The sequence below is a fragment of the Acomys russatus genome, chromosome 19 (assembly GCF_903995435.1).
Source record: "Acomys russatus chromosome 19, mAcoRus1.1, whole genome shotgun sequence".
NCBI classification, from domain to species: Eukaryota; Metazoa; Chordata; class Mammalia; order Rodentia; family Muridae; genus Acomys; species Acomys russatus.
In genome coordinates, this window is record NC_067155.1 from 52,392,042 (window position 1) to 52,416,468 (window position 24,427).

At 50.7% G+C, this 24,427-nt stretch overlaps 1 protein-coding gene across 1 annotated transcript in view; it reads left to right on the forward strand.

Moving 5' to 3' along the window:
* Vps37b (VPS37B subunit of ESCRT-I) overlaps positions 1-23,332 on the forward strand; it is a 28,344-nt gene extending 5,012 nt beyond the window's left edge. The window contains exons 2-4 of the mRNA XM_051161482.1: positions 18,371-18,542; positions 20,913-20,995; positions 21,913-23,332. Coding sequence (XP_051017439.1) covers positions 18,371-18,542; positions 20,913-20,995; positions 21,913-22,404 — 747 coding nt within the window. The 3' untranslated portion in view covers positions 22,405-23,332. The remainder of the gene's footprint in view (positions 1-18,370; positions 18,543-20,912; positions 20,996-21,912) is intronic.
* Positions 23,333-24,427: the final 1,095 nt, after the last annotated feature.

A 24,427-nucleotide genomic window follows, 5' to 3' on the forward strand; every position in this document is an offset into this window, starting at 1 on the left:
GATAGGTAAGAGTCACATGACAGTCTGTACGCTTCCGATTTCTCAGCCTTTAGGGGGAAGAGTGGTCATGCCCGTCTTTTAAATAAAGTTTTGTCAAACCCAGAAGGAGTGTTCCCCAGAGGCAATCTCCACCTCCCTCCTTATACTTAGTCAGAGCTTTTTCTGAACTGGTCGATTGAAGCAGGCGGATTGTCACAAATTTGAGACCAGACTGGGCTTCGGTGTGAGAGACTGTCTCTAAAAAAAGAAAGAGACCAGCATCAGAGCCTCACTGTCCTTCCTGTCACCTGAGTGTAAGCTAACTTAGCGTTCCTTCTCCGGCTCCTTCCATCACAGACAGGTTCCGTGACCCTTAGCCTCTTCATTTTTGTCATCTGTGGCATTTGATACCCATTTTATAATCTGTTCACTTCCCTGTGGCCCAATGGCTTCATTTTGTGTTTCCCACACTGGCACCAGCATCATGCCTGACAAAAAGAGTGTCCCCATCAGTGCCACTGTGAGCGATGGCTTGGCTTTAGTTGATGAGCAGAAAGGCCCGGATGGAGTGCAGAAGAGGGGATCTGGTAGGTGGAAAAGGAGAAATGAGACCTCTTGGAATGTGGGGCTCCAGCAAGGCACCTCCAGATAGGACAGGTCCTGGAGCACTCCAGAACCATCTGCATGTGATTCTGACTTCAGCCAATATTCCTGAGGTGCTTTGAAATCAAAGAGTCTGTAAGGCTTGAACATCCTGAAGAGAAGTAGTGTGTTGTCAGAAGCTAAGGAGGGGCTGTCACGTAACTGGAAGAAGACTCGGGTGGTCAGTGACTCCAGTGACATCCTCTTAACTGTGTGCTTCTGTCAGGCTGGCCTGAGGCAGAACCTGACTGACTGAACTCAGGGCTGTGCCCCTGAGCTAAGGAAGGCCAGCTGTGTTGTTCATGAGGCCCTTTTTGCAGTATTTGTAGTGGGTGTTGCCATGGGATTTATGCCAGGCACACAGGACAAGGTTATCCACCAAGACTCAGTGACAGTTGACCAGGCAGCCACTGGCGCCAAGAACATGCTGAGACTAGAGTTGTAGTTGGCTGTTTCCCTCCTGGCCGACTTGGGAGAACAGTCCTTACCAGCAGGACAGAGGCAGAGGCAAAGCTCCCTGGGGGATTTCTTTGTGAAGAAGAACGGACTTCGATGTGTGATGTACTTCCTGGCCTTTGTTGTCTCTAGGTTACAAGACTGACTCTTAGTATGCAGCCGCCGTTGGCCTGGAGCGAGCCTCAAACTCACATTCCCCTGAGTTTGGTTCTCGCCACCATATAGGCCCCAACAGTTGAAGTTGGGTTGTTGTCGTATTTGCATGCTAAGCCATCTGGCTGGCCACATTTTTCTTTTAAGTTTTTCTTATCGCCAAGGGTTAGCAAATGGCCTCTTGAGGTTTTGTTCATATCGTAGCCCAGTGCCCAGCATGGTGGAGGGACACAGTGGGTGCTAATTACTGTTTGCCTACAGACAGCCTGTTTCATTCATGTGGGCAGAGCTGAATTCAAGGAGGTTAATTCATTTATTCAGCCCTTACGGAGAACCTGTTCTCTCTGGGGATGTGAAACCAGTGAAGCCACAGTTTTCTTTTTCTTTCTTTTGGGCCCGGGATAGAACCAGTGCCCTCTGCTTATGAGACAGGCGCGCCACCACCAAACTGATCCCTCCGCCCCAGGTTTTCATCTTTTAGGGTCGTGTTGGTATACAGAGCGAAATTCAAAAGTCATTAAGTTTTAAGAGGTACTGGAACTTAGCCCATGGTAGTCAGGGGAGACCCAGGAAGCCTTTGGGGCATGGCAGAAGGCACAGAATGTTTCCTGGAGGAGAAAGTGACTCAGAGTTCGAGGTAGAGTTAGCCAGGTGATAAGGAAGTGGGGCCCTCAGGCCTGGGGGAGGGCAGCAGGGACAGCGACTAGCAAGGGAAGTCTTTGGAGCGAGCAGGCACTGGGATATGATAGAGGGACCAGTGCTGGGCTGAGAGGATGATGCCAGAGAGGCAGGCGGCACCAGATGGCCTTAGCAGCCACTGGGGTAAGGAGCTTGGCCTTATCCTCTGGAGAGCCACTGCAGGATTTAAGCCAGGGAGTGTTGCGGTTGGCTGCCCTTGACATTATGTAGATGATTCTGGTGTGCTTGTGGGGGATGAGTTAGAGGGGGTAGGATTAGGAAAACAGGAAGATCAGTTAGGGGACTGAAAGATGAAATTGAACCTGAGCACCCACAGTTCCCGGCTTCAGGGCGGCACTGCGCCGGCGGCTGTACTCCCAGCCCAGGCCGCTGGGTCTTGCTTTGCCCAGATGGAGTAAGAATGAACTGGTCGTGTGTGTCTGTCCTCACACACTACAGAGGGATACAGTGGAAAGCTAATAAATCCATACATGTGTGCTCAGCAAGGAAATGACGGGGGATAAAAAGGAAGGCAGCATAAGTTATGAAAACTACAAAAGTTGGGAATGTATTTGCTTTTTGGTGGCGGCGGAGAGGCTGTCAGCCTCTTGCTACGCAGCCCAGGCTCTACCTTCAAACTGGTGCTCTTCCTGCCTCAGCCGCCGAAGTGCTCGGGCTATAGGTGCAGCTACCGTATGTGGTAGGAAGCGGGGAGATTGAGACAAGAGTTGGGGTGCAAGGAAACTTTGGGGCAAGTTTCCCAAATACTAGTTCCTCGCTATTGACACGGTAGTATCAACAGTAGCACCCTAAAACAGGTGCCGTGGCATTTGCCTGTTTCCCCAGCTGTGGGACGCTCGGCTAGGAGCATGAGTTAGGACTAGACAGGGTAACGCGGTTGAGACTTTCTATTTAACAAGACAGGGAGCTGCTTTGTATAAAAGGGGCGGTAGTGCATTTAACACCCCCACCCCGCACTGGGTACACAGTATGTGGAGGCCCCATGTGGTCCTAGTACTTGGGAGCTGTAGGCAGGAGGATTCTTAGCTGTGTAAGGAGCTTGCTGCCAGCCTGGGAAAAGAAAAGGAAGGAAGACATCCTGTTTAGTTATCTTGAGGATTAAGTAAGATAGCCCGCATACGCTAATAAGGTACCTAGCAGTGATAAGACAGCGAATAGAAAAGGCCTTTTCCGTCATAACACAGCAGGCATTAATTCCCGGAATCTTAATTCTTGGTGGTGATTACACGGCTCCCAGCAAATAGAGTTGGAGAACTGGTGGTTAATGGGCTGGGAAGGGTTGCTGTGTTTCCTTCTGGAAGGGCGGGGGAGCTTGGGGGTGAACCTTGTAGGTTGGGAGGACACATGAGGAGGTGGGGGATGACCTGGGTGGGGGGATGGCAGGGTATGAGATGAAGTTCTGGAGGCTGTGCACCTGTGTGCAGCGTTCTGAAGTTCTAGATCATAGACACCTGGGTCCCTGGGGCCTCTTGTGGGAGAAATGCCATCTGCCGTCGCTGCTGAGGGGCCTGGCATGTCAGTGGCAGCACAGTACTGGTTGGGTGTTCTGAATGAGTTCCGCAGCATGGAGGAAGGCCTTGTGAGTTTTATGTAGTCTGTTTTAGGAGGGTAGCTTGCATTTGTCATTTCTCATCCTGTGTCTCAAAACAACAGATCAGATAACTCTCCTTTCACCATGCGGGTCCTGGGACTAGAATTCAGATTGCCTGACTTGGTGGCCATGCCGTCCTGCCAGTGCCCACAGCAAGACTCCCCCCCCCCCCCCCCCCGAGACAGGGTTTCTCTGTGTAGACCAGGCCAGCCTAAAACTCAGCAGAGATCCGCCTGCCTCTGCCTCCTGAGGGGTGGAATCCCTGGTGTTGCCACCATGTCCGGCTCACAGAATGATTTTCAGTGGGTACTTGACACCTTATCTGTGTCTTTGTTCTAATTTATGTATTCCTTGGTATTCAGGTAACCCCCTCTCCCATCATAAATTCTGTTAAATGACATTTAGCTTATTTTTTGGCAAGGATTAGCATTGGCACTGAAGTGACCGGCTCAACAGTTAAGAACACTTATTGCAGGATCCCTGTCTTTTGTTCCTTGAGGATGTGTCCCCAAAGGGACTTGTGGGACCCTAGCCCTTCCTTATGTCCCCGTCTTCCCACCCCCATGCTCCCTGCCATCTGGTCACCCCCCCCCCCCCCCCCCCCGAGGCCTGAGGCAGTGGCTTAGCCCTGCTAGGGACTAGAAACACACAACTGTGAGCCAAAACAAAGCGCCCCCCTTTAAGCCGATTAACTCTGGTATTTTGTTATAGTGATGGAAAATCAGGAATCCGGATGGCTTAGGCATCTGGTTCCCTACAGGAGATAACTAGAGTTTTGTTAAGAAATTTAAGTAGAATAATCTAGAGATCTAAAAAGCAATAGTTTCTCTTTTGACTTTTTTTTTCTAACTACCTACAAAAAGAAAGAAAAAAATCTAATTAGAATAGGGTTTTCTTCTTTATACTGAAGTGAAAGTAAGTAGTCAATGTCATGAAAGAAAGTTTATTAAACCAAATTCAGAGCCAGGGTTAAGAAAGGTCATGTCAAGATGCATATTGAAGATAAGAGCAAAATCATCAAAAAGACACATAAACCACGGTCCACCCGGATAGACAGTTTTCTTATTTGTACTTTATAGAGACTGAACTGAAAAACACCCCCACACGCAGCGCTCAAAGTTGTGGGTAAGAGGAAAAAAATCCCAGGAAACCTCAATAAAGAAACTCTGGCTGCTCTGGTGGTTGGCTCAATCAGAAACCGCTTTAAAAAAAAAAAAAAAAACCAAGTCCCGGGCACATGGTGGCAATTCCTCATATCCCAGCTACTCAAGAGGCTGAGAGGAAGTCACTGCAGCCTGTGAGTTCAAGACCATTCTGGGCAACGAGGAGATAGCTGTTCCCCCCCCCCCAAAAAAAGAGAAAAATAAATGTAAAAGATGGGGTTTAGAAATTTTTTGTTAAGCCCTCTGAGTTCTGGGACAACTGAGGCTACACAGAAAAACTCTGCCTTGAAAAACCAAAAAGAAAAAGAAAATAAGCTGAGTTTGGGTGGAGATGTAGATTGGGGAACTTTCCACTTAAGAGTTCTAGTAATTCTATGTCGGCTTTTGCCATCAACAAGAGTGACTGAGAGGTCAGTGAGATAGCTCAGTGGGTGATGGCAGTTGTGGAAAATGGTCTGTTATTAGCTATTAATCTCCATGGATTATTATGGTGATTTTGTTGTTTGTTTTTGAGACAAGGTCTCTCTGTGTAGCCCTGGCCATCCTGGACTCACTTTGTAGACCATCCTGGCCTCAAACTCACAGCGATCCGCCTGCCTCTGCCTCCCGAGTGCTGGGATTAAAGGCGTGCGCCACCACGCCCGGCCCATGGTGATTATTTTTTAACCTGCTACCATATCAATAAAAGGCACAGACACCTGCTAGGTTTTTAATATGCCTTAAACTCCGCAGCTGGGCCGAAACTGCCCCCTAAGCTGTCTTTTACCTCCCAACCCCACACCCCATGCCTATTGCTCTAATAATTCCTGGCTGGGCTACTTCCCATCAAGTAGCCCATAATACTTACACCTGTTTCTCATCTGGGCTGCTTCTCTCCATCACTGTCTCAGAACAGGCTCTCTGCCACCCTGCCATGTTCTGTTTGTTCACCCATGGCAGCTCAGCCTCCTCCTCTCCCTTGTCCCTGTCTCTTCCCTCTCCTGTGATCCTCCTGTCCTCCAAGCCACCATTAGGGTCTTAAGGGACTGACCTAGGCATGGTAATGTGCCCATCATCACAACTACTTGGGAGGCTGAAGATCGTTTGAGCCCAGAAGTTTCAGACCAGCAGTGCAGTGACAGAATAGCGCCAGGTGTGGTGGCTCACACCTTTAATCCCAGGACTTAAGAAGTAGAGGCAGGCAGATCTCTGTGAGCTCAAGGCCAGCCTGGTCTATAGAGCTAGTTCCAGGACTGCCAGGGCTACACAGAGAAACCCTGTCTCAGAAAACCAAAAGAGCCAGGTGAAGTGGCACATAACCTGTAATTCCAGTTCTCAGGAGGCGGAGGCAGGCTGATCCGGGTGAGTTCAAGGCCAGCCTGGTTTACAAAGCAAGTCCAGGACAGTCAAGGCTCAAAAAACAACCAAACAAACAAACCCAAAATAAATAAAGCAATAGAGTGCAATGCCCCTTGCCCGCTTCGTGGAGAGCCTGTCAGTTCAGCTGGAGCAGCCTACGCTAATGGATTAAGGGCCAACTGTATTTGCTTTCAGACCTTTTCGTTCTGGGTTTATTTGCTTAGAAATTACGCAACGCTCTCCAGCTGAAGAACTGTGAGTGGAGGAGGAAGGGCTGCCTCTGTGAAGGCCAACCACGTGCTTTAGAAAGCGCTAGTAGAGCCGGGCGCACGTCTTTGATCCCAGCACTTGGGAGGCAGAGGCAGGCAGATCGATGTGAGTTCGAGGCCAGCCTGGTCTACAAAGCAAGTCCAGGACAGCCAAGGCTACACAGAGAGACCCTGTGTTGAAAAACAAAACTAAAAGAAAACGCTAGTATAAAGTGCTTCACAAGGACAGCCCAGAGCCTCGCTGGTGAAAGAGATGTAGACTAGACCAAGAACCAATTAAAGAATCCCAGGGTTCCGCTCTCATGACACTCGTCCAATGCCTGAGTTTCACTTGGTGGAAGGATGTTGGCCATGTAAAAATGAAGTAGAGGGTCTGGAGAGATACAGGAGGGCTCTGTGGTTAAGAACATTCGATACGGGCTGGAGAGATGGCTCAGAGGTTAAGAGCACTGGCTGTTCTTCCAGTGGTCCTGAGTTCAATTCCCAGCACCCACATGGTGGCTCACAACCATCTACAATGAGATCTAGTGCCCTCTTCTGGGTGTATGTGAAGACAGATTACTCATATACATTAAAATAAATAAATACATATATTTTAAAAACCCATTCAATACATGCTGAGCAATTGTGGTGGTGCCCTCTTTTAATCCCAGCATTCAGGGAAGCAAAGGCAGGCAGATCTCGATGAGGCCAGCCTAGTTTACAGAGCTAGAGTTCCAGGACAGCCAAGGCTACACAGAGAAACCCTGTCTTGAAAAACACAAAACAACAACAAAAAAGAACACTCGCTTCTCCTGCAGAGCACCTGGGTTCAGTTCGCTATGCCCAGATGATGGCTCACAGCCATCTCTAGCTCCAGTTCCAGGGATCCAGTGCCCTTTGATGGTCGCTGTGGGCACTAGGCTTGCACGTGGCACGCGTACACGCATGCAGATAAAATACCCGTACACAAGATAAATCAGTCTCTTTTCAAAAGGAAGAAAGTGGATCGCTTCTTTTATGCAAAAACCTTGGTGTCTAGGGAGATAGCTTAGGGCAAAGGGGCTTGAAATGCTGAGTTCCATCCCCAGAAACCACGTGTAGAGGCCTAACTCCCACAAGTGTGGCGTGCCGTGGGCTGTGTGCGCTTGTAAGCCCAGTGCCAGGGAGGCAGAGACAGATTCGTGGGGCCCGCTGGCCAGCCAGTGAGAGACCTTGCCTAAAAGTAAGCCAAATGACGACCCTGAAGAGTTAACTCCGTCCTCTGGCTTCCACACACTTGTGCATACACACACATGCACCCACACACACACAAAGACAGATCGTTGTCTCAGGGGAAAATAAATGGGCACATTCTTGCCTTTAAAATGGTTAGCCAGTGCACATGGGAGGTAGGACTATGAATACGAGGCTAGCCTGGACTACCTAGTGAAAGCCGTCTGAAGGAAAACAAGACAACCAGCTTGCTTAGTGTGAGGGAGCTTTACCTAACCTGCCTAGTTAATCAATGGCTAACTGTTTCTAATTGTGTGTAGTGCAAAATTCCCAGGCGTAGCAGCAGAGGTCAGAGGTTAGGATTCAGTGGTCTGGGAATGTGGTGAACCTGTATGTACGTGTGTGTGTGTGTACACACACACACACACCCTGCTTTTAGGAGACAAGGGAAAGGGGCTGTTAGCATTGCGTCCATCCTGCATTGTGTGTCCATCCTGCCTCCCCATCCTCTCTCCCGCCTGCCTGCCTCACCTAGGGTCCAGAGTTACCATAAAGCCAGCAGCTCTGGTCTGGTCACATCTCAAAGCGGGTACTAGCGATCAGAGGCACTCAGACCTGTCCACTTCCTAGCTCCTCACACCATATCCAAGTTATTCCAAGTGTCAAGAGCTTGCTTAATTTTATATGACTATTAGGAAATAAATCATCTAGGAAACGCTAAGCCCTAGTGTGCCTGTCATCCCGCCGGAACTAGGACACTGGCAAGCGTGTGTCTCAGAGTTGACTTTATTTCTTTGTGACTGGTCCGATTATTTTCAAGCCTCCCTTTTTGTGTTTCTGTGTTTCTGTTTCATCGTGATCCTTAACCACACGGCCAGCTCCATGCAGACGGGACTGAGGTTAGAGGCCACTACGTGTGCCTTCTGAGAAAGACACTTCCATCCCCAAAAGAAGCTATCTTTATTTAAAAAAAAAAAAAAAAGTGATTGGAAACCTCTGGTCCTTTTGTTTGTTTGGTTTTTCAAGACAGGGTTTCTCTGTGTAGCCTTGGATGTCCTGGACTCGCTTTGTAGACCAGGCTGGCCTCGAACTCACAGTGATCCACCTGCCTCTGCCTCCCTAGTGCTGGGATTAAAGGCATGCGCCACCACCGCCCAGGAAGCCTTCGATTCTCAGCCGAGTGGGCAGAGCTTTTGATAAGCAGCTGGTGAGTTCCTTCCTGAGTGGGCTGTAGTCTTGGAGATGGTTTCACACAGCCCCCGGGACGGTTGTATTTTAGGACAGTTCCATAATGTTCTGCAGCTCTCCACTGTACTTCTGCACTGCCAGATCTCCCGTTTGTCACCGTGTAAGCAGTCTGACTCTGCAGCTGTTAGGGAGAACAGAATAGAAGGGAGCAGGCTCCCCAGAGCTACGGCAGACCTATGGGACTGTAGGCTCGCTCACAGGCCTCCTCTGTGGCCTCCCCTAAGTCAGTTGGGAACTGACTTTTGTCATTGGTTAGCTCTTTCTGATCGGGAGATGAATTTGAGCTTTCTAGTAACCACAGGGCCAGGAAGAAGGCTCAGAAGATAACAGTAACTGTCTCCAAGCCTTATGACCACCTGAGTTTAAAGAGAGAACCAACTCGCAAAAGCTGTCCTCTGACTCATTCAGCACATACACGCGCACACACACACACTGTATGCAGTATAAAAATGCCTCAGCTGTGTGTAACTCCAGCGCCAACACCAGCACACACTCACACATACCCACACATAGACACACAGGAATATACGTAATTAAAAAGAAACAGCACAAAACCTGTGATATCAGAGATTTACATTCAGATGAGTGGATGAAAGAAGTTGCTGTTAGCCTGCTGAGCACATGCGCTGGGGACCACAGGCCACTGCTTTCCTTGCGTGGTGTGCAAGCCTCTATAGTATTTAAGGTCCCAGTGCAGTCTCAGCCATTTGCTATGAATGGAAGAGTGGAACAAAAGCTAAGGCTTGTCTCTTCATCTTTGTGTTATAGAGAGCAACGGGCAAATGAAGAAATGCTCTCCTCATGCTATGAAGAAAGGTCACTAATTGGACAGTTTATGGGCGTTATACAGACTCTTAACTCCCTTGTCTAGAAGTTGTTTTGTTTGGCTGGTTTTAGTTTTTTCTGGTTGTTTGTTTTGTTTTTTGTTGTTGTTGTTGTTGTTGGTGGTGGTGGTTTTTCGAGACAGGGTTTCTCTGTGTAGCCTTGGCTGCCTTGGCCTCAAACTAACCTGCCTCTGCTTCCCAAGTGCTGGGATTAAAGGCGTGCAACACCACGCCCGGCCTTTTCTGGTCTTTTAAAACAAAAAATCTCACACTGTAGCTCAGGCTGTCCTCAGACTCTCAGCAATTCTCCTGTCTCAGCCTTGGAGTGCTGGGATTACAGGTATGAGTCACCATGCTTGGTTCAAAAGTTGTCTTTTTAAAAAGCGAAAGGGGAGAGAAACAAATACCATGTTCTACGTAAATTATGTTTCATGAGATCAAATAACGCAGAAAGTTCTACAGATTCAGCCAACACTTTCAGGGGATGGATGCAGGGCGTGACTGTGGCACTGTACTTAGGTTACAGAGTTTGCCCACCAAGTTTTTAAGGGTGGATGATACAACGCTGCTTAAAGTACTTTAAAAGGGAAGGCTGTGGGTGACACAGTGTAGATGGCCTCCAGCCGGGCGTGGTGGCGCACGCCTTTAATCCCAGCACTCGGAAGGCAGAGGCAAGCGGATCTCTGTGAGTTCAAGGCCAGCCTGGTCTACAAAGCAAGTCCAGGACAGCCAAGGTTACACAGAGAAACCCTGTCTTAAAAAAAAAAAAAAAAAAAGAAGTTGACAAGAACCTGGGACAGGGTTACTCGTGGCCGCATCACACTCTATAGCTGCTTAATGTGTGGAAATAACAAAAAAGTTAAAAGACACAAGTGGCTGTGAATTCTAGGTGGCTGCTCAGAAGTGGATGGCGGTGAGCTTCTGCCTCCATTTGCTCCTTGGCAAAGCCGGGCAGGAAACACACTCAGGAAAAAACCCCCAACGGCACGACAGCAGGGCGTGACACCGAGTAGATGTCAGCACATAGCCGCTGTCTTAAAGAAATGAAAATCTTTTTACCAAAGAAACTACTCAGGAGCCAGGTGCTGGGGTGAAAGCCTACTAGCTCAGAGGGGCAAAGAAAGCACCCAGGCTACCTTCCTACTCAGCTCACGTCTCAGAGGAAAAAGCCCAGAAAGCTCACTGGCTCAGCTGACTGCCCAGGAGGGAAAAGCCAAAGAGCCCAAGGCCAAAGGTTTGCTAGCTCAAAGCTCTTACCCACGCCTACTCTTTAATTCCTGTCGGCTGGTTTCTTGCTCCGCCTCTTGACCCAGGGTTAACCTTATTGAATCCTGTGTGCAGAGAGCTTCTCGGTTAGACGTGTGTGCTAGGGCTCAACCGCACTGAACAAGAAACAGGTTTTCACAGTTCACAGTCTCGGGGTTCACAATGGGCTCATATACCCTGCAACACATAGCACACACTGAAATGTGAAGATGGTGACCACAGTGAGGTTTGCCGTTGCCGCCACTAACTCCTTAGCCTTTCTGATCACATCAGCTTCATTTCCCCCTCTCTGTTTCAAGGCCGCCTCTTGAGGCACCGTGCTGTCTGTGTCCAGGCCCACAGCACTAGGGACGAGATGCTGGGCACCACCTGCACCAGGGCAGGGCCCCCCAACTTGTAGAGCACATGGCTGAACTTGACCATGAGACTCTGGAGGTCTCTGTTGGGTTCTTAGGTGTGCTTTCTGTGTTTCCTGAGTGAGTGGGGGAATGGCCAAATGAACGAACGGCCAGTTCCTGTGGTAAAGCGTGCTGTGACTGACCAGGATGAGCAATTGCTTGTGATTTTGTAAAAATACACATCGTTTGTAAGAACACACTTTTAATTAAAATTACTCATTCCCCCTTCCCCTCCCTCCCTCCAATCTGTCCCGTGCCGCCCGCCCCCCCCCCCCCACACTGGCAGCTCTTTTTCTTTGCTTACTGTTGTATAAGTATCTATATGCATGTTTCTGTCCGGTGTGTGTGGGTTTCATGGCAACCTTTGTGTCAGACAGCCAGTGAGGGTATCCGCCCTGGGGGAGGCTGGTTCTCTCTTTCCCAGCAGTGCTTGTTTGCCTACCTCTTTGTCTAGGGCTGGTACCCCGGGAAGCTTTGCTTTTTTTAAATAAATGGGTAGGTTAAAATGGCCTCAGGCCATCTGATAACTCGGCTTTCCGTGCCCACTGAGCCTTATAAGTAGGGAGGGCTGCATATCAGCTGGAGAGGTTTGCACCGCCACTTCTGTCTGAGGTGCCTCGTCCTGCATGTCTCCTCTTGATAACCGTCATAATCCTACTCTTTTCCTTTTATTTAGTGCTGGGCTCATTGCTATGGCAAACCAGGACGCCAGGCAGTCATCAACTGCTGTGTGGTAACAGGCTGTCGTCTATGCTGCTGCCAAAACTATGTTAGACAATTAAAGGCTCCACCCTTGAGGAGTGGAGCAGTAACGGCCTCAGCGGCCGAGGAATGAGGCTGCTGTGTGCGTCTGTCCGGTGCTCAGCGGCAGCGGGTGCTGTTCTTCTGCGCTTTTGTGTAGTTTTGCTGCTTTGAGACAGGGTCTAGCTCTGCAGCTCTGGCTGGCCTTGAACTTGCCAGCCTGTATCTGCAGTGCTAGGATCACACGAGACGCACCACCCCTGGCTTACAGTTCTGCCCTCACCAGAAGGGTGAGCATGAGCTCAGACGGCCTCTCTGCATAGGACAGCTGCAGGCTTCTGGCCAAGCACAGGCACACTGGATGGAGGGACTCCTGGCGGGAAGGGGGTGCTGAGAGTCCTCTCTCATGACAGGTTTGGGAGGGAGAGGGCTGGGTTGATGTGCTCTGGCTCCTTGTGAGGAGGAGTACCCCTCTTTGCTCTCTTCCATCTTTGTCTGCATTGTTGAGCCACAGGGTGAGAAGAGGGAGGTCACAGGCATAGTTGAGGCTTTGAGGAACAGAGCAGGAGTGAGGGTGGGCCTCGATGACTGTAGAAGATGCTAGCACGGTGCTAGTGCCCTGTGTGTGGCTGCCGTCACAGTCCAGGGGCTGGAAGTCTGGCATGAGGTCCCTGTGGTCTCTGGAGGGTCTGGAAGCCAGGAAAGAGCCTGTTTGTCACTTCTTCCCCGTCTAGTTGTGCCTGGCTCCCTGGGTTGTGGCCATGCTCCTCAAAACTGGGAATCACATCAGTACAAGAGATAGCAGAGCGCTCTGAGCAGTGAGGCATCTAGTTTGGGGTGGGGCTATGTACCATTGCCAAGCCTGGTAGAGCTGTGGGCAGGATCTAGGAGACACATGAACAAGCGAGTATCGATATGCCAGGTGTGGGACTTCTGATTGTTGCCCAATCACGTGTCTGCTTGCTAAGTATAGCAAGATGTGTATGTGCTAGGCCTGCCGAGAACGGGAACAGGTAGTCAGGCTGTAACCTTCAGGTGACTCAGCAGGGCTTGCATCATGTGACAGACTTCTGAAAGCTCTGAAGAATTTCCAGCTGCCAGCAGTGGTGGTGCACGCCCAGCGCTGGAAGGCAGAGGATCTCTCAGTTTGAGGCTAACCTGGTCTAAACACACACACACACACACACACACACACACACACACACACACACACACACACACACAGAATTTCCGTTTTTTTGTTCAGATTTGCTCACGTGGTTCAGCAGTGCCATTTAGTTTGTCAGGAACTGCTAGAAGTAGTTTTCCATGAGAAAGACAGTTTGGAAGCGGGGACAGACGTGGTTATGAGTATAGACAAGGGAGCCGGCTCCCTGGCCAACTTGGCTTAGAGCTTCCTATTGGAGAAGTACTGGTCTGGACAGTGTCCACTGGAAACCCAGCCCTGTGACTGGGCCCTAGCCAGAAGGAGCCCCTGCCCATCTTCCATCGTGGGTGTTGGTGGGCAGAGGGGCCTCGTCTGTTTTCTTTCTTGCTGGACTTATTTTCTAATGGGTGTCCTCATTTCTGCCTCATTTCACACAGTGAGTGAGTGAGTGAGTGTGTGTGTGTGTGTGTGTGTGTGTGTGTGTGTGTGTGTGTACGCGCACCTGCACTCACGTATGTGCACCTGTGCATACACACATTGGTGGAGGCCAGGGGTCAACTCTGGGTATCTTCATTTTCGTTTTCCAACTTATCTTTTACGATAAAGTCTCTCTCCCCCCACCCCTCTCTCTAACGTGCTCAAGCTCACCTACCAGCTGGAACAGCTGGCCTCTCACTCCCAGCATGGGAGTTACTGCCTGTTTTACATGGGCAGCGGGGATCTGAGCTCAGGTCCTCTCCAGCCCCCTTTCCCCCTTCCCCACTTCCACCTCTCTCATTTTTAAAGGGAAGTACTTTATTTTCCCAGAGTATTTGCCTTCTGTTTGTATTAACATCAAAGGGGTGTGGTTTTTAATGTAAGGAAATGACTCTTTCTGTAAAATTATATGACTATTAAAAGGAATCAAGTGATTAAAAAAATCAGGTGGTAGTTCAAAGTAGAAAGTTTGAAAGTGAACTAATTCCACCAGATTAGGGTGCCCATGTTAACTACGGGCAATGCCTAGACAGCCTTCATCAAGCTCATCGGCAGAAATAGCCATGCAAATGGGGCCCTGATAAGTGTGTCGTGCACCGCTCATTTCTCCGTAGGAGGGAGGAAAAGGAAGCTGAAGTGAAACCGAGAGCATTTACAAAAATGGTTCTTTACCACAGAAAAATTATTTCCTGAAAAGTTTTCTTTATGGTTAAGGAGAAGGATGGCCCGTGGGAAAAGAGCAAGGGCCTGGCCACTGCCGGTCTCCGTTTGCATGTGTGCCCCCCGCCTGTCATGGGGCTGAGGACTCTTTAAGCCTGACCTTTGCTGACTTCCTTCTGCATTCTCAGATCCGTTAGTGGGCCATGGCGACCCTGCCCGGCTTCCCTGTCCCTCCATCTTGTCCCCAGTCTCTGGCAAGGTTACATAAGCTAAGAAAGAAGGTGTGCCTGCCCGCAGCGCAGCGCAGCGCGCCCAGCCGAGGCCTTGCTGCCGTTGCCCTCTTGGAGGGTGGGGCGGTTCTCTGGGTGGCCATTTAGGGTTTGCTGTCATTTGTTCACATAAATACCATCTGCTGCCCAAAGGGTTTATATAAAAACACAGCCAGTTTAACAGCCTGGCTGTCGTCGCGGGGAGTTTGTCTGTCGTCTCTTATTGGTGGGTGGCTTTGCGCTGTACAGATCCTGTCAGATGATTGTCTTGTTCTCAGCACAGCCTCTTTGTTTCCTTCCAGCACTTTGTGCTATGTAGGGCAAGTGGTCCTGACTGTGCCCTGTGGGAACAGGATATTTTTGTATTTGCATTTTAGAGAGAGACTAAAGCAGTGCGTCTCAGTTTAGCTGCATACTGGATCCCCTGAGAGTTTGGAAAAGTTTCTTTGCCTGGCCCCCTCTCCCCGACTGTCAGCTGGTAGATGGTTGGTCTGGATGGGGGGTGGGGGTGTTCTAGAGCTTCATGCATGCTAGGCAGGTGCTCTGCTGCTGAGGCACCTGGCTTTTCAAACCTGCCCCCCCTTACGAGGCATTCTGAGGGGTAGCCTTTGTTGTAAAGCCGCCTTTAACAATGCTGAGGCAAGTGCTTGAATATGTCACCTTTCCCACGCCTGCATCAGGACCATGAGTTTACTGTGTTGCTTCTGCTAAGAACTTGTGGGGACATTCTGCTTTGGAAACTACCCACAGAGTGTGACCCCACATGCCCCGAGGTAGGCTTAGACTCAAGTGACATTCTTAGAGAGCCCGGCGAGAGCGCAGGCTTTGCAGCATAATGCTCTGTGTTCTTGACAGCAGCTCCCTCCTTCCTTCCTGCTTCATATTCTGTTACCCTTTGCATTGTTGTTGTTTGACGGGAGAGATGAAACCCGGAGCCTTGCAGAAGCACTCGGGGTCCCCAGCCCTGCTCTTTGATTGAGAATTGGCCTCAGATGATTTTGGTTTGTTTTCTAAGGCGGAGGGTGCATGCTGGTGGAGCAGGTTTCACTGTGCGTAGCAGCCTGTTGAGCCAGACATGATTCTATAGCTTGGATTATGATGGGACATAGCAGACTGTGAGCAAGAAGAGACATTTCTTACTGTTGTGAGAGTGAGTGTAGTGACAGTGGGCGGCGCCTGTGAGCTTGCATAGGCAGTCGGGAAGGCCTCTGACCAACAGTCCGAAGAACAGGTCTGGCTCCAGAGTCTGAGTTCCCAGCTGGTGGGAAAGGGGCAAGAGTGACTTTAGAGAGAGGACGGAAGACACGGTTCCATTGACACTGTTTTGTTCTTCAAGACAGGGTTTCTCTGTGTAGCCCTGGCTGTCCTGGAACTCATTCTATAGACCAGGCTGGCCTCGAACTCAGATCCACCTGCCTCTGCCTCCCAAGTGCTGGGATTAAAGGCGTGCGCCACCACCGCCCGGCTGATGCCCATCTTGAAGTTGTTCCTGTATTTCTGAGTTTTCTCTGCGTACCTTAGGCCTGGAAGGCAGTGGCTTTTTAGTAAATGCTTATGAAACAGAGAATTCCAGTTCCGGTATTGACATGTACAAGCTTCATGAATGTGGTGTTCGAGGTGTTTCAGTCTCAGCACTTGGGAAGTCTAGGCGGGACACAGGGCTATACCCTGTCTCAAACAAACAAGAGTAATGGTACAGAGCAAAGGCCTGGGAGCAGGAGCCATGTCCTGGTGCCACCTAGTGGTGGCACACGCCTTTAATCCCAGTGCTTGAGAGGCAGAGGCAGGTGGATCACTGTGAGTTCAAGGCCAGCCTGGTCTACAAAGTGAGTCCAGGATAGTCAAGGCTACACAGAGAAAAACTATGTCTTGAAGAACCAAAAAAAAAGAAAAGAAAAGAAAAAGAGAAAAAAAAAAGAAAAGAAAAAGAAAAAAAGAAAGAAAGAAAAACAAAGAAAAAGGAAAAAGAAAAGAAAAAAAAAGAATAGAGACACCGTCACAATCAGAAGCTGGTTGTTCACAGCCCTCCTGCCAGGCCACATCTTTCCATCTTGATGTCTGAGGGTACTGCATGCATGGGATTGTGGGATATCCGGCCCTCCAGGGTTGGCTCTTACTCCTTGTGGCTCCCTGGGGTCTTGTTGGACCGCTTTCGTGTATGAGAAGTGCTCTCCCTTTTAATCACCGAGGAGTATTCCATGGTATGGACTCGGCACAGCTGACAGTTCTCCTGTGGGCTGCTGCAAGTTTAGATTATGTTGGATGGACAGATCTACCGGGAAATTCAAGTGTAGGTGTGCACATGTGTGTGTGTGTGTGCGCGCGCGCGCATGTGTGCACATGTGTGTATACAGGAAAGGGCTTTTGTTTCTCTGGAAGAATGGCCCATGAGTACAGTTTCTGGGTCGAGTACCATATGTCCATGTTTAGTTTCATAAGAAGCACCAGAACGGATATACACAGTTTTGTTTTGTTTTTTCTACGGCTATCGTAGACTCTGGTGTGGCCATCAGTACACGAAACCCACAAAGAGCTCAGGGAGCCTCTGGGGTAGATGGGGACAGGAGCCCTCCTTAAAGGACAGCCCTCATTGCCAGGCTCTGCTGCAGCAACAGAGAGAGGTGAAGGTGTCTCCATGCCACCCACCTCAGGGATGCACCTGGCTTGTGTTTCACAGTGTTAAGCTGGGGGTTCAAGTGGCTTTGTGACTGAGATCTCGCTGGTTGGTTTCCACTGAGTGTGGTCTTTAGGTCCTGTTCATCTGCTAAACAAATGCCTCCTGCATGCTCAGGTATCCACTGCTCAAGGGCTTTTCCTTTGTTCTGGGGGTTCCCCTGGTCTCTGCTGTGTGTGTCCCCTGTGTGTGAGTGGGTCTGGCAGGAGGTGGGGGAGCAGAGGACTATCTACAGAGTATGGGGAGGAAGGAAGTCTCAGCAAAAATAGCCTGGTTGGGGTGGGGCGGCAGAAAATATTAAAGCGAAGATGAATGGCTGGGTGGGGCTGAGGAGCTGCTGGAAGAGACACAGTGGTGCCCTCTGGGGGAGGGGCTGAACTTAGAATGCAGAAAATAAGGTAGCAGTCGGCAGGGCCTGTCGAGGAAGTGTGTCACGAGTGAGGAAGCAGGGAACCAGAGGGCAGGCCTGTCTGGCTCTGGATTTTCCTCCTTGAACTCACTGTGGCCAAGTTTTGTCCTTAATCCTTTCACAGACCTCCTACCCAAAAGTCTGCACAGCCAGCTTTCAGTACCTGTCAGAAAGCCTCCAGTCAATGAGGGGAGCCGTTGTTGGGTAGGCAGTGCCTCTCTTTTTGGATCAGCTTTGCTAACGGGACAACCCAGGAGAGCTGCTGGTGGGCGTGGGAAAGCTGGGAGAACCGGTCACTGTAAACATATTTCACTCTCTGGGCCCGGCCGGGCTCTTTTGATCTGAGGCTAACTATGAAGCACATGCTGACATCCTGCCAACAGAGCACTCTCTGATAAAAGTGGCTCTGATTTCCTCTGCCATGGCAGGGGCTTGCCTTGAACAATCCAGCCTTGTGCCTTTACAGCTGTTTACTTTCGCCAGCAAAGCGGCAGCTGTGCAGAATTCAAGTCACAGTGCAGCCATTGAAGCCAGAGCCCTGTGTGTTACCATCGGGAGGGAAGCGGGCTTCACCCTTTGTCAATGGGGAGAGCACCCACAAGAAGGCGGCGGAGGGGCAGGAGTCTCTCTCTGCTTGGCTGTGCCTGCCCAGCACGTGGGGCCATCTGGAGAGCAGGGAGGGGTGTGGCCTCCTGTGCCCCTCCCACCACCAGCACTTCACAACAAGAGTTACTTCACAATGGTGGTCTCACCAACCTGTGTGTTTCTTGCAGACTCAGACTGTTCAGCTTAACAAAGAGATGACACTGGCTAGCAACCGGAGCCTGGCAGAAGGAAACCTTTTGTACCAGCCCCAGCTGGATGCTCAGAAAGCTCGCCTGACCCAAAAATACCAGGAACTCCAGGTTCTCTTTGAGGCCTATCAGATAAAGAAGACCAAACTAGGTAACTTTTTTTCAGGTGATCTTTTGAGAGTAAAGAGTTGAAGGGAGGCTGAGTAGTGGTGGCGCACGCCTTTAATCCCAGAACCAAGGAGGCAGAGGCAGGCGGATCTCTGTGAGTTCGAGGCCAGCCTGGTCTACAGAGTGAGTTCCAGAACAGCCAAGGCTACACAGAGAAACCCTGTTTTGAAAAACTAAAAAGAGAGGCTGGGGAGATGGCTCAGAGGTTAAGAGCACTGACTGCTTGCTCTCCCCGAGGTCCTGAGTTCAATTCCCAGCACCCACATGGTGCTTCACAATCATCTATAATGTGATCTGGTGCCCTCTTCTGGTGTGCAGGCACACATGCAGGCAGAGCACTGCATACAAAATAAATAAATAAATCTTTTTTTTTTTAAAAAAAGGAAAACCAAAAAAAGCTGAAGGAAGTTCAAGCAATGCCCTACCAGGAAAATGACAGGAAAAGGTTTCAGACCAGTACGGTAACTGCCGTAACAAGCAATAGTGTGTGTGTGAGCCACACTGCTGGTTTAGGAGAGAGACTCTAAGTTCAAGACTCTAGCTGCTCCAGAGAGCACAGAGGAAAGGATGGGCTGTCTTCCTAACCTGGGTGGTCAGCTGACGCCCCAGTGTGGGCCTGGCTCTCAAGTAATTAATTGGTCAAGGCTACACAGAGAAACCCTGTCTCGAAAAAACCAAAAAAAAAAAAAAAAAAGTAAATGGTCAAGAGCCGTTTCGCTGAAACGCCATAGCACGCTTCATCTTTACGCAAAGGTGGAGGGACTGTGTGTGTGTGTGCGTGTGTGTGCGTGTGTGTGTGTGTGCGTGTGTGTGCGTGCGTGTGTGTGTGTGTGTGTGTGTGTGTGTGTGTGTTGTATATCTCATACACCCCTGCTTGGACTTGGGCTTACTTTGTAGCTGCATAGAGAGATCCTGTCTCAAAATGTTTAGAAACAAAACCCGCGCCTTTAGTGAGGTCTATAGCTGCTGTTTGCTCGACTCTCTCGGGCTCTGTAACTTCAGTACAGTACTGGCACCCACCCACCCAGAATGTAATGAAAACGTTCAAGGCTAGAACTTCACATGTTAGGGCAGGGCCCCTCCTTGGAAGAGCTTCTAATGTACATGGCACATCCTTTGACTGAAGGACACCTGGCCATGCTCCCAAGGGGCAGGGACACCGTGCCTATGAGAAGAAGTACAAACATTGGGTTTTGTTTGTCTGTTTATTGTTGTTTTTGTACAGTTGTTAGGTTGAAGAATGAGTGTCCATCTCCGGAGCACAGGCTGGGGTGGAATGGCAACTTCAGAAAGAAGGGAATCCCAGATGCCTCTCGGACAGGGAGGGAGGGCAGGGCAGGCAGAGCCAGGGCAGTGTCGTCCAAGGGAAGTGGACAAGGTGGGGCCTCTGAGAACGTCTGTCTGGTCTGACCTGATGGGCCACTACTGGGTTTTGGGGTTTTTTTGGGGGGGGAGAGGGAGATTTTATTTTATTTTATTTTTGAGACACGGTTTCTCTGTGTAGTCCTGGCTATTCTGAGCTGCTTGGTAGACGAGGCTGGCTTCGAACTCACAGAGATCCATCTCCCTCTGACTCCCAAGTGCTGGGATTACAAGCGTGCGCCACTGCACCTAGCCATTCTACTAGGGTTTTATTTATGTGATGTTTTGTTTGTCTGTTTTAAGATTGATTTTTACGTTGGTGTCTGTGAATGTATGTTCCCTGGCGTGGGCAGTAGGAACTGAACCCAGGTCCTCTGGAAGAGCGGGCTGTGCTCTTAAGCACTGAGCCATTTCTCCAGCCCCTCATGTTTGTTGTTCTAATCTAATACCCTAAGGCTTCAGTGTGCTAGATTAAGTTATCGTTCAAAAGTAGGAGGTGATAAGGGAAGGCGGTTGAGAGAAAAAGTAAGAAATGCTCCTTTGAATGGTGACCAAGGCCTGTAGCTGCAGCCGTAGGACGTGGGTCTTGGGGTTCAGGCTACCCAACCACTTGAGTGAAATTGTATACAATACAAGAGCGGGGTGGGCTGTGAGACAGCTCAGGGGTAGACCGCCTGCCTTACACGTGTGAAGCCCCCGCTCGTCCCTTAGTATTGAGGAGAGCCTGTGTGATCAGTGTTGCGGTCACATGTGGTGGGGGAGCAGTGGACAGATGGTGCCTGCTGCCCTCAGGTGGGATGCTGGCCTGCTCTGCCTCCTAGAACTTGTTCATTGCGATTCCTCTGGTGTATTTAAGGCTTTACTTTCAGCTTCCTGGAAAGCCATTTCCTGTTGTCTTTCTAGTTAAAAACAACTTTCTCCAACCAGGAAACCGGAAGGCATCACTGTATGATGCGCTGCATCACGCTGTCATATTTTTTGCTTTTCCCAGATAAACAGTCTAACAACGCTTCCTTGGAGACTCTGTTAGCACTTCTTCAAGCAGAAGGAGCCAAGATCGAGGAAGACACTGAGGTAAGGGTGGACAGCCTTAGTGGAATAGCTCAGGCTTCATGTCTGGGCTCTTAGGTCACCCTGGCTCATCAGTGGATCTTCTTTTTCCAGGACATGGGAGCTCTCTGGCCAACAGGCGGCACTTCCCAGGCACGCAGGTCTGGGTGCAAGTGAGCGTTTTGGCCTCTGGCTAGGGAACGTGCCGGGCAGGGGCCCAGTGGGCAGGGGGGCAGTTCAGCACTGGCCCGGGTAAGAATGTGCAAGCTAACCTCTTGGGCGCCAGTGGCTGAGGCATCTGCTGTGGTCAGTGAGGCAGCTGGCTGCTGCTGAGCCTTCCAGACATGGCTGGCTGGAGCCTTGTCAGGGGAGGAAATGAGTCAGGGTCAAGTGTGTGCCTCAGTAGCAAGTCAGGGCTGGCTACACATTGCTAGGTCAGGCTATGCTGGTCTGACTAACTGTTAGGCTTTGGTGGGTCCTGATAACCACAAGTAGGGTCCTCTGCTGCTTACCCTGTCTAGGGTGAGTCATTGGTCTGGGTGCAGCCAGGTGGAAAGCAGTGGGCAAGGGCCTGGGCAATGGCCTCCTCTCTGGAATGGGAGGGCTGGCAACTCAGGACTGCCTCATTGTAAGGCGAGAGGCCTTACTGGGCCTGCCATCTGTCTGTTGTGGTTCTAGAGGGTGGAACCAACAGCAGGACCACCCACCTCATCTTCCTGGGCCTCTGCTTGGTGATGGCTCCTGCCAGCATCATCCAGGCCCAGGCACACCTCCAACCAAGGTCCGCATCTCTGAGCCTGTGACAGAAGTCAGGCACCAAGGAGTATTCCCAGGAGAAGGCGCCCTCCAGGGGGCTGAGAACCTCTTTCCTTTTGTCTGGACTGTGAAGGGGGCCTTCTTCCTAACAGTGTGCCTAACTAGGTTTCTCCTGCTTCTTGCAGAACATGGCAGAGAAGTTTCTAGATGGCGAGCTTCCTTTGGATGCCTTTATCGATGTCTACCAGAGCAAGCGGAAGCTGGCACACATGCGACGTGTCAAAGTAGAGAAGCTCCAGGAGCTAGTGTTGAAGGGACAGAGACTCCCACAGGCTGGTGTCCCACTACCCCCCAGGGTGCCTGAGCCATCACCTGCCACCTCCCTGCCCTATCCCCCTCTGGAGGCTACCGGGCTCCCTTCTGTGGTGCCTCGGCGCATACCCCCACCTCCACCCCCGGTGTCTACAGGACAGATAGCCACCCCGTTCACTGCGGCCATGGGCTCAGGACAGGCTTCTCCATACCCAGGATTACAGTGCCCACCTCTGCCTCCCAGGGTGGGCCTCCCCTCTCAGCAAGGATTCTCCGCACAGCTGGTGTCGCCGTACCCGCCAGCCCTGCCCCAGAGGCCCCCTCCACGGCTGGCTCCACACCAGCCAGGCTTCATCCTCCAGTGAGCTCCTGCTCCTGCTCCTCCTGCAAGACACCCTCTGCCTGCTGTGCCGAGCTCGACGAACGGAGGCTGTGAGGTCCAGCATCTGTGCCAAGGGCTTGGGGTGCCCTGGGCCAGTGTGTCCATCTGAGTTTAGAACTGTAGGTCTGTGGTAAGTAATAGCAGGTTTTATGCACCAAGGGCGCTCTGCCTGCCAGGCCACAGGCTGCCACGCCCATGCATCACATCGGTCTGTGTTCTGGGTGTGATCTCTGAGTATCTAGTGTTGATGGACTTTGTGTGTTTGGAAAGATAAACCTACCCCCTTCCGATTTAGAATCGTGGTCCTCCCGTTGCAGCTTTATTTAATAAGCATGGTTAATTATATGTATTTTCAAGTCTTGGCCCACCAGCTGCCATGGCGCTAGCAGAGGCTGGTTTACACTGGCCAGGCCACGCTGGGCAGCTGTGCTGTTTGTTGAGTCTGTGCAGGGCAGGTCATCAGTCACCTCCTGCTCCTGCCAAACTGGATCCTCTCACGGTTCAAAGCCATGGACAGAGTTTGCACTTGGCTGCTGTGTCAGAGGCCAGGGGAGCTGTGCCCCGGGTGGGAGGCCACTGTGACTGGACTCTGCCCATTCCTCTTCTCACACCTCAAACCGCATGATGGTTTCTGTGAAAAAAATACTCAGTGTTTTTACTACACTTGTAATTTTCCTGTTTTATATTTCAAAAGAAGACTTTTTGACATTCTGAAGACCATTCAGGGAAACTTTTTAAAAATGCAGATACTGTTTTGAGCTGGTTTAAAATGCAGATTTATTGAGTGCCGCTTCCTGTCAGGCAAGCAGTGCACGGTCACATCCGTCAGTGTCCGTGCTGTGCCTTAGCTTCACTTGGTGCCAGGACTCAGATGCCTGCAGTGTGCCAGCCATCGCTGCCCTGCCAGGCCCACAGCTTTGGCGGGCCTCGTTGCTTTGTGACAGGTCAGAGAAGGTCCATCCACCTTTAACCGGAATGTTCTTGGGCAGTGTTGGCTGCCATGGCTAGCCGGCAGTGCTGCAGGTGTTGACCGAGGACATGGAAGGGGAAGGCCCACCCCACAGGATTGGCGGCAGCTGCTCCTTCCTCTCTGGGATCTCGTCTGCAGGTGCCACAAACGCAGAGTTCCCAGGGCCCCCCCCCCAGGGGGAGGGGCAGCGCCCTCACGGGTTCCAAGAAGGTGGCCATGTGCCTGTTGGTAGAACTAAGAGCCGTACCATCGCACTGCCAACTAGCTGCAAGCCAGAGCGGGAACCGGGCAGAGCTGACTAGAGAGCCTGTCCCCCTGGGCCACCAGTCCTATACTCCTGTTCATGGGTTTGGACTCAACCCTACTGGAACTATTCTGTAAAGAGACAAAAGCTGTATGGGCCACCTTCATACCTCTGCCACCAGCTGCCATCAGGAACGCCCACAGCCAAGTCATGGGCTGCAGCCACTTGGGAGCTCCTGGATGATGTGGTGAAGGGGCCACCAGGCTGACCTTGTGATCACTGCCCAGGGCCTTATCTGGTACCAGGGTTATAAAGCTGTAGACGTCTTAATAAATTGAGAATTATTAATTTCAGTTTGTTGGATTTCTTTCTCTTCCAGCCTGCCACTGCTTTACTGGGGGATGTTTGTGATGAGTGTCAGTGGCTGTTACTGGGGCTACAAACATAAGGCATGCTAGCTGGGCAGAGACAGGAGGATTACTGTAAGTCCCAGGCCAACTAGGGCTACTCAGGCCCATCTCAGAAAACAGCTGTGGTTTGTTTTAAGCCAGATAGCAGCAATACGAAAATGTTCCTGCCACAGGACTGTGCCTTGGCAATGGGCCACTGTGTTGACCTCGGGGCACCGCTGACCCTAGTCTCTGTCCATGGGCTACGCAACTGAATAGCTAGGACACTGGCCGTTTCCAGGACTTAACATTTGTTTCAAGGAACAGTGTCCCCGCCCACACCAAGTGCCACCTTGTTGCAGTGAGGAGGTATCTTAGCTCCTGCGTCTTTGGGTACTTGCCA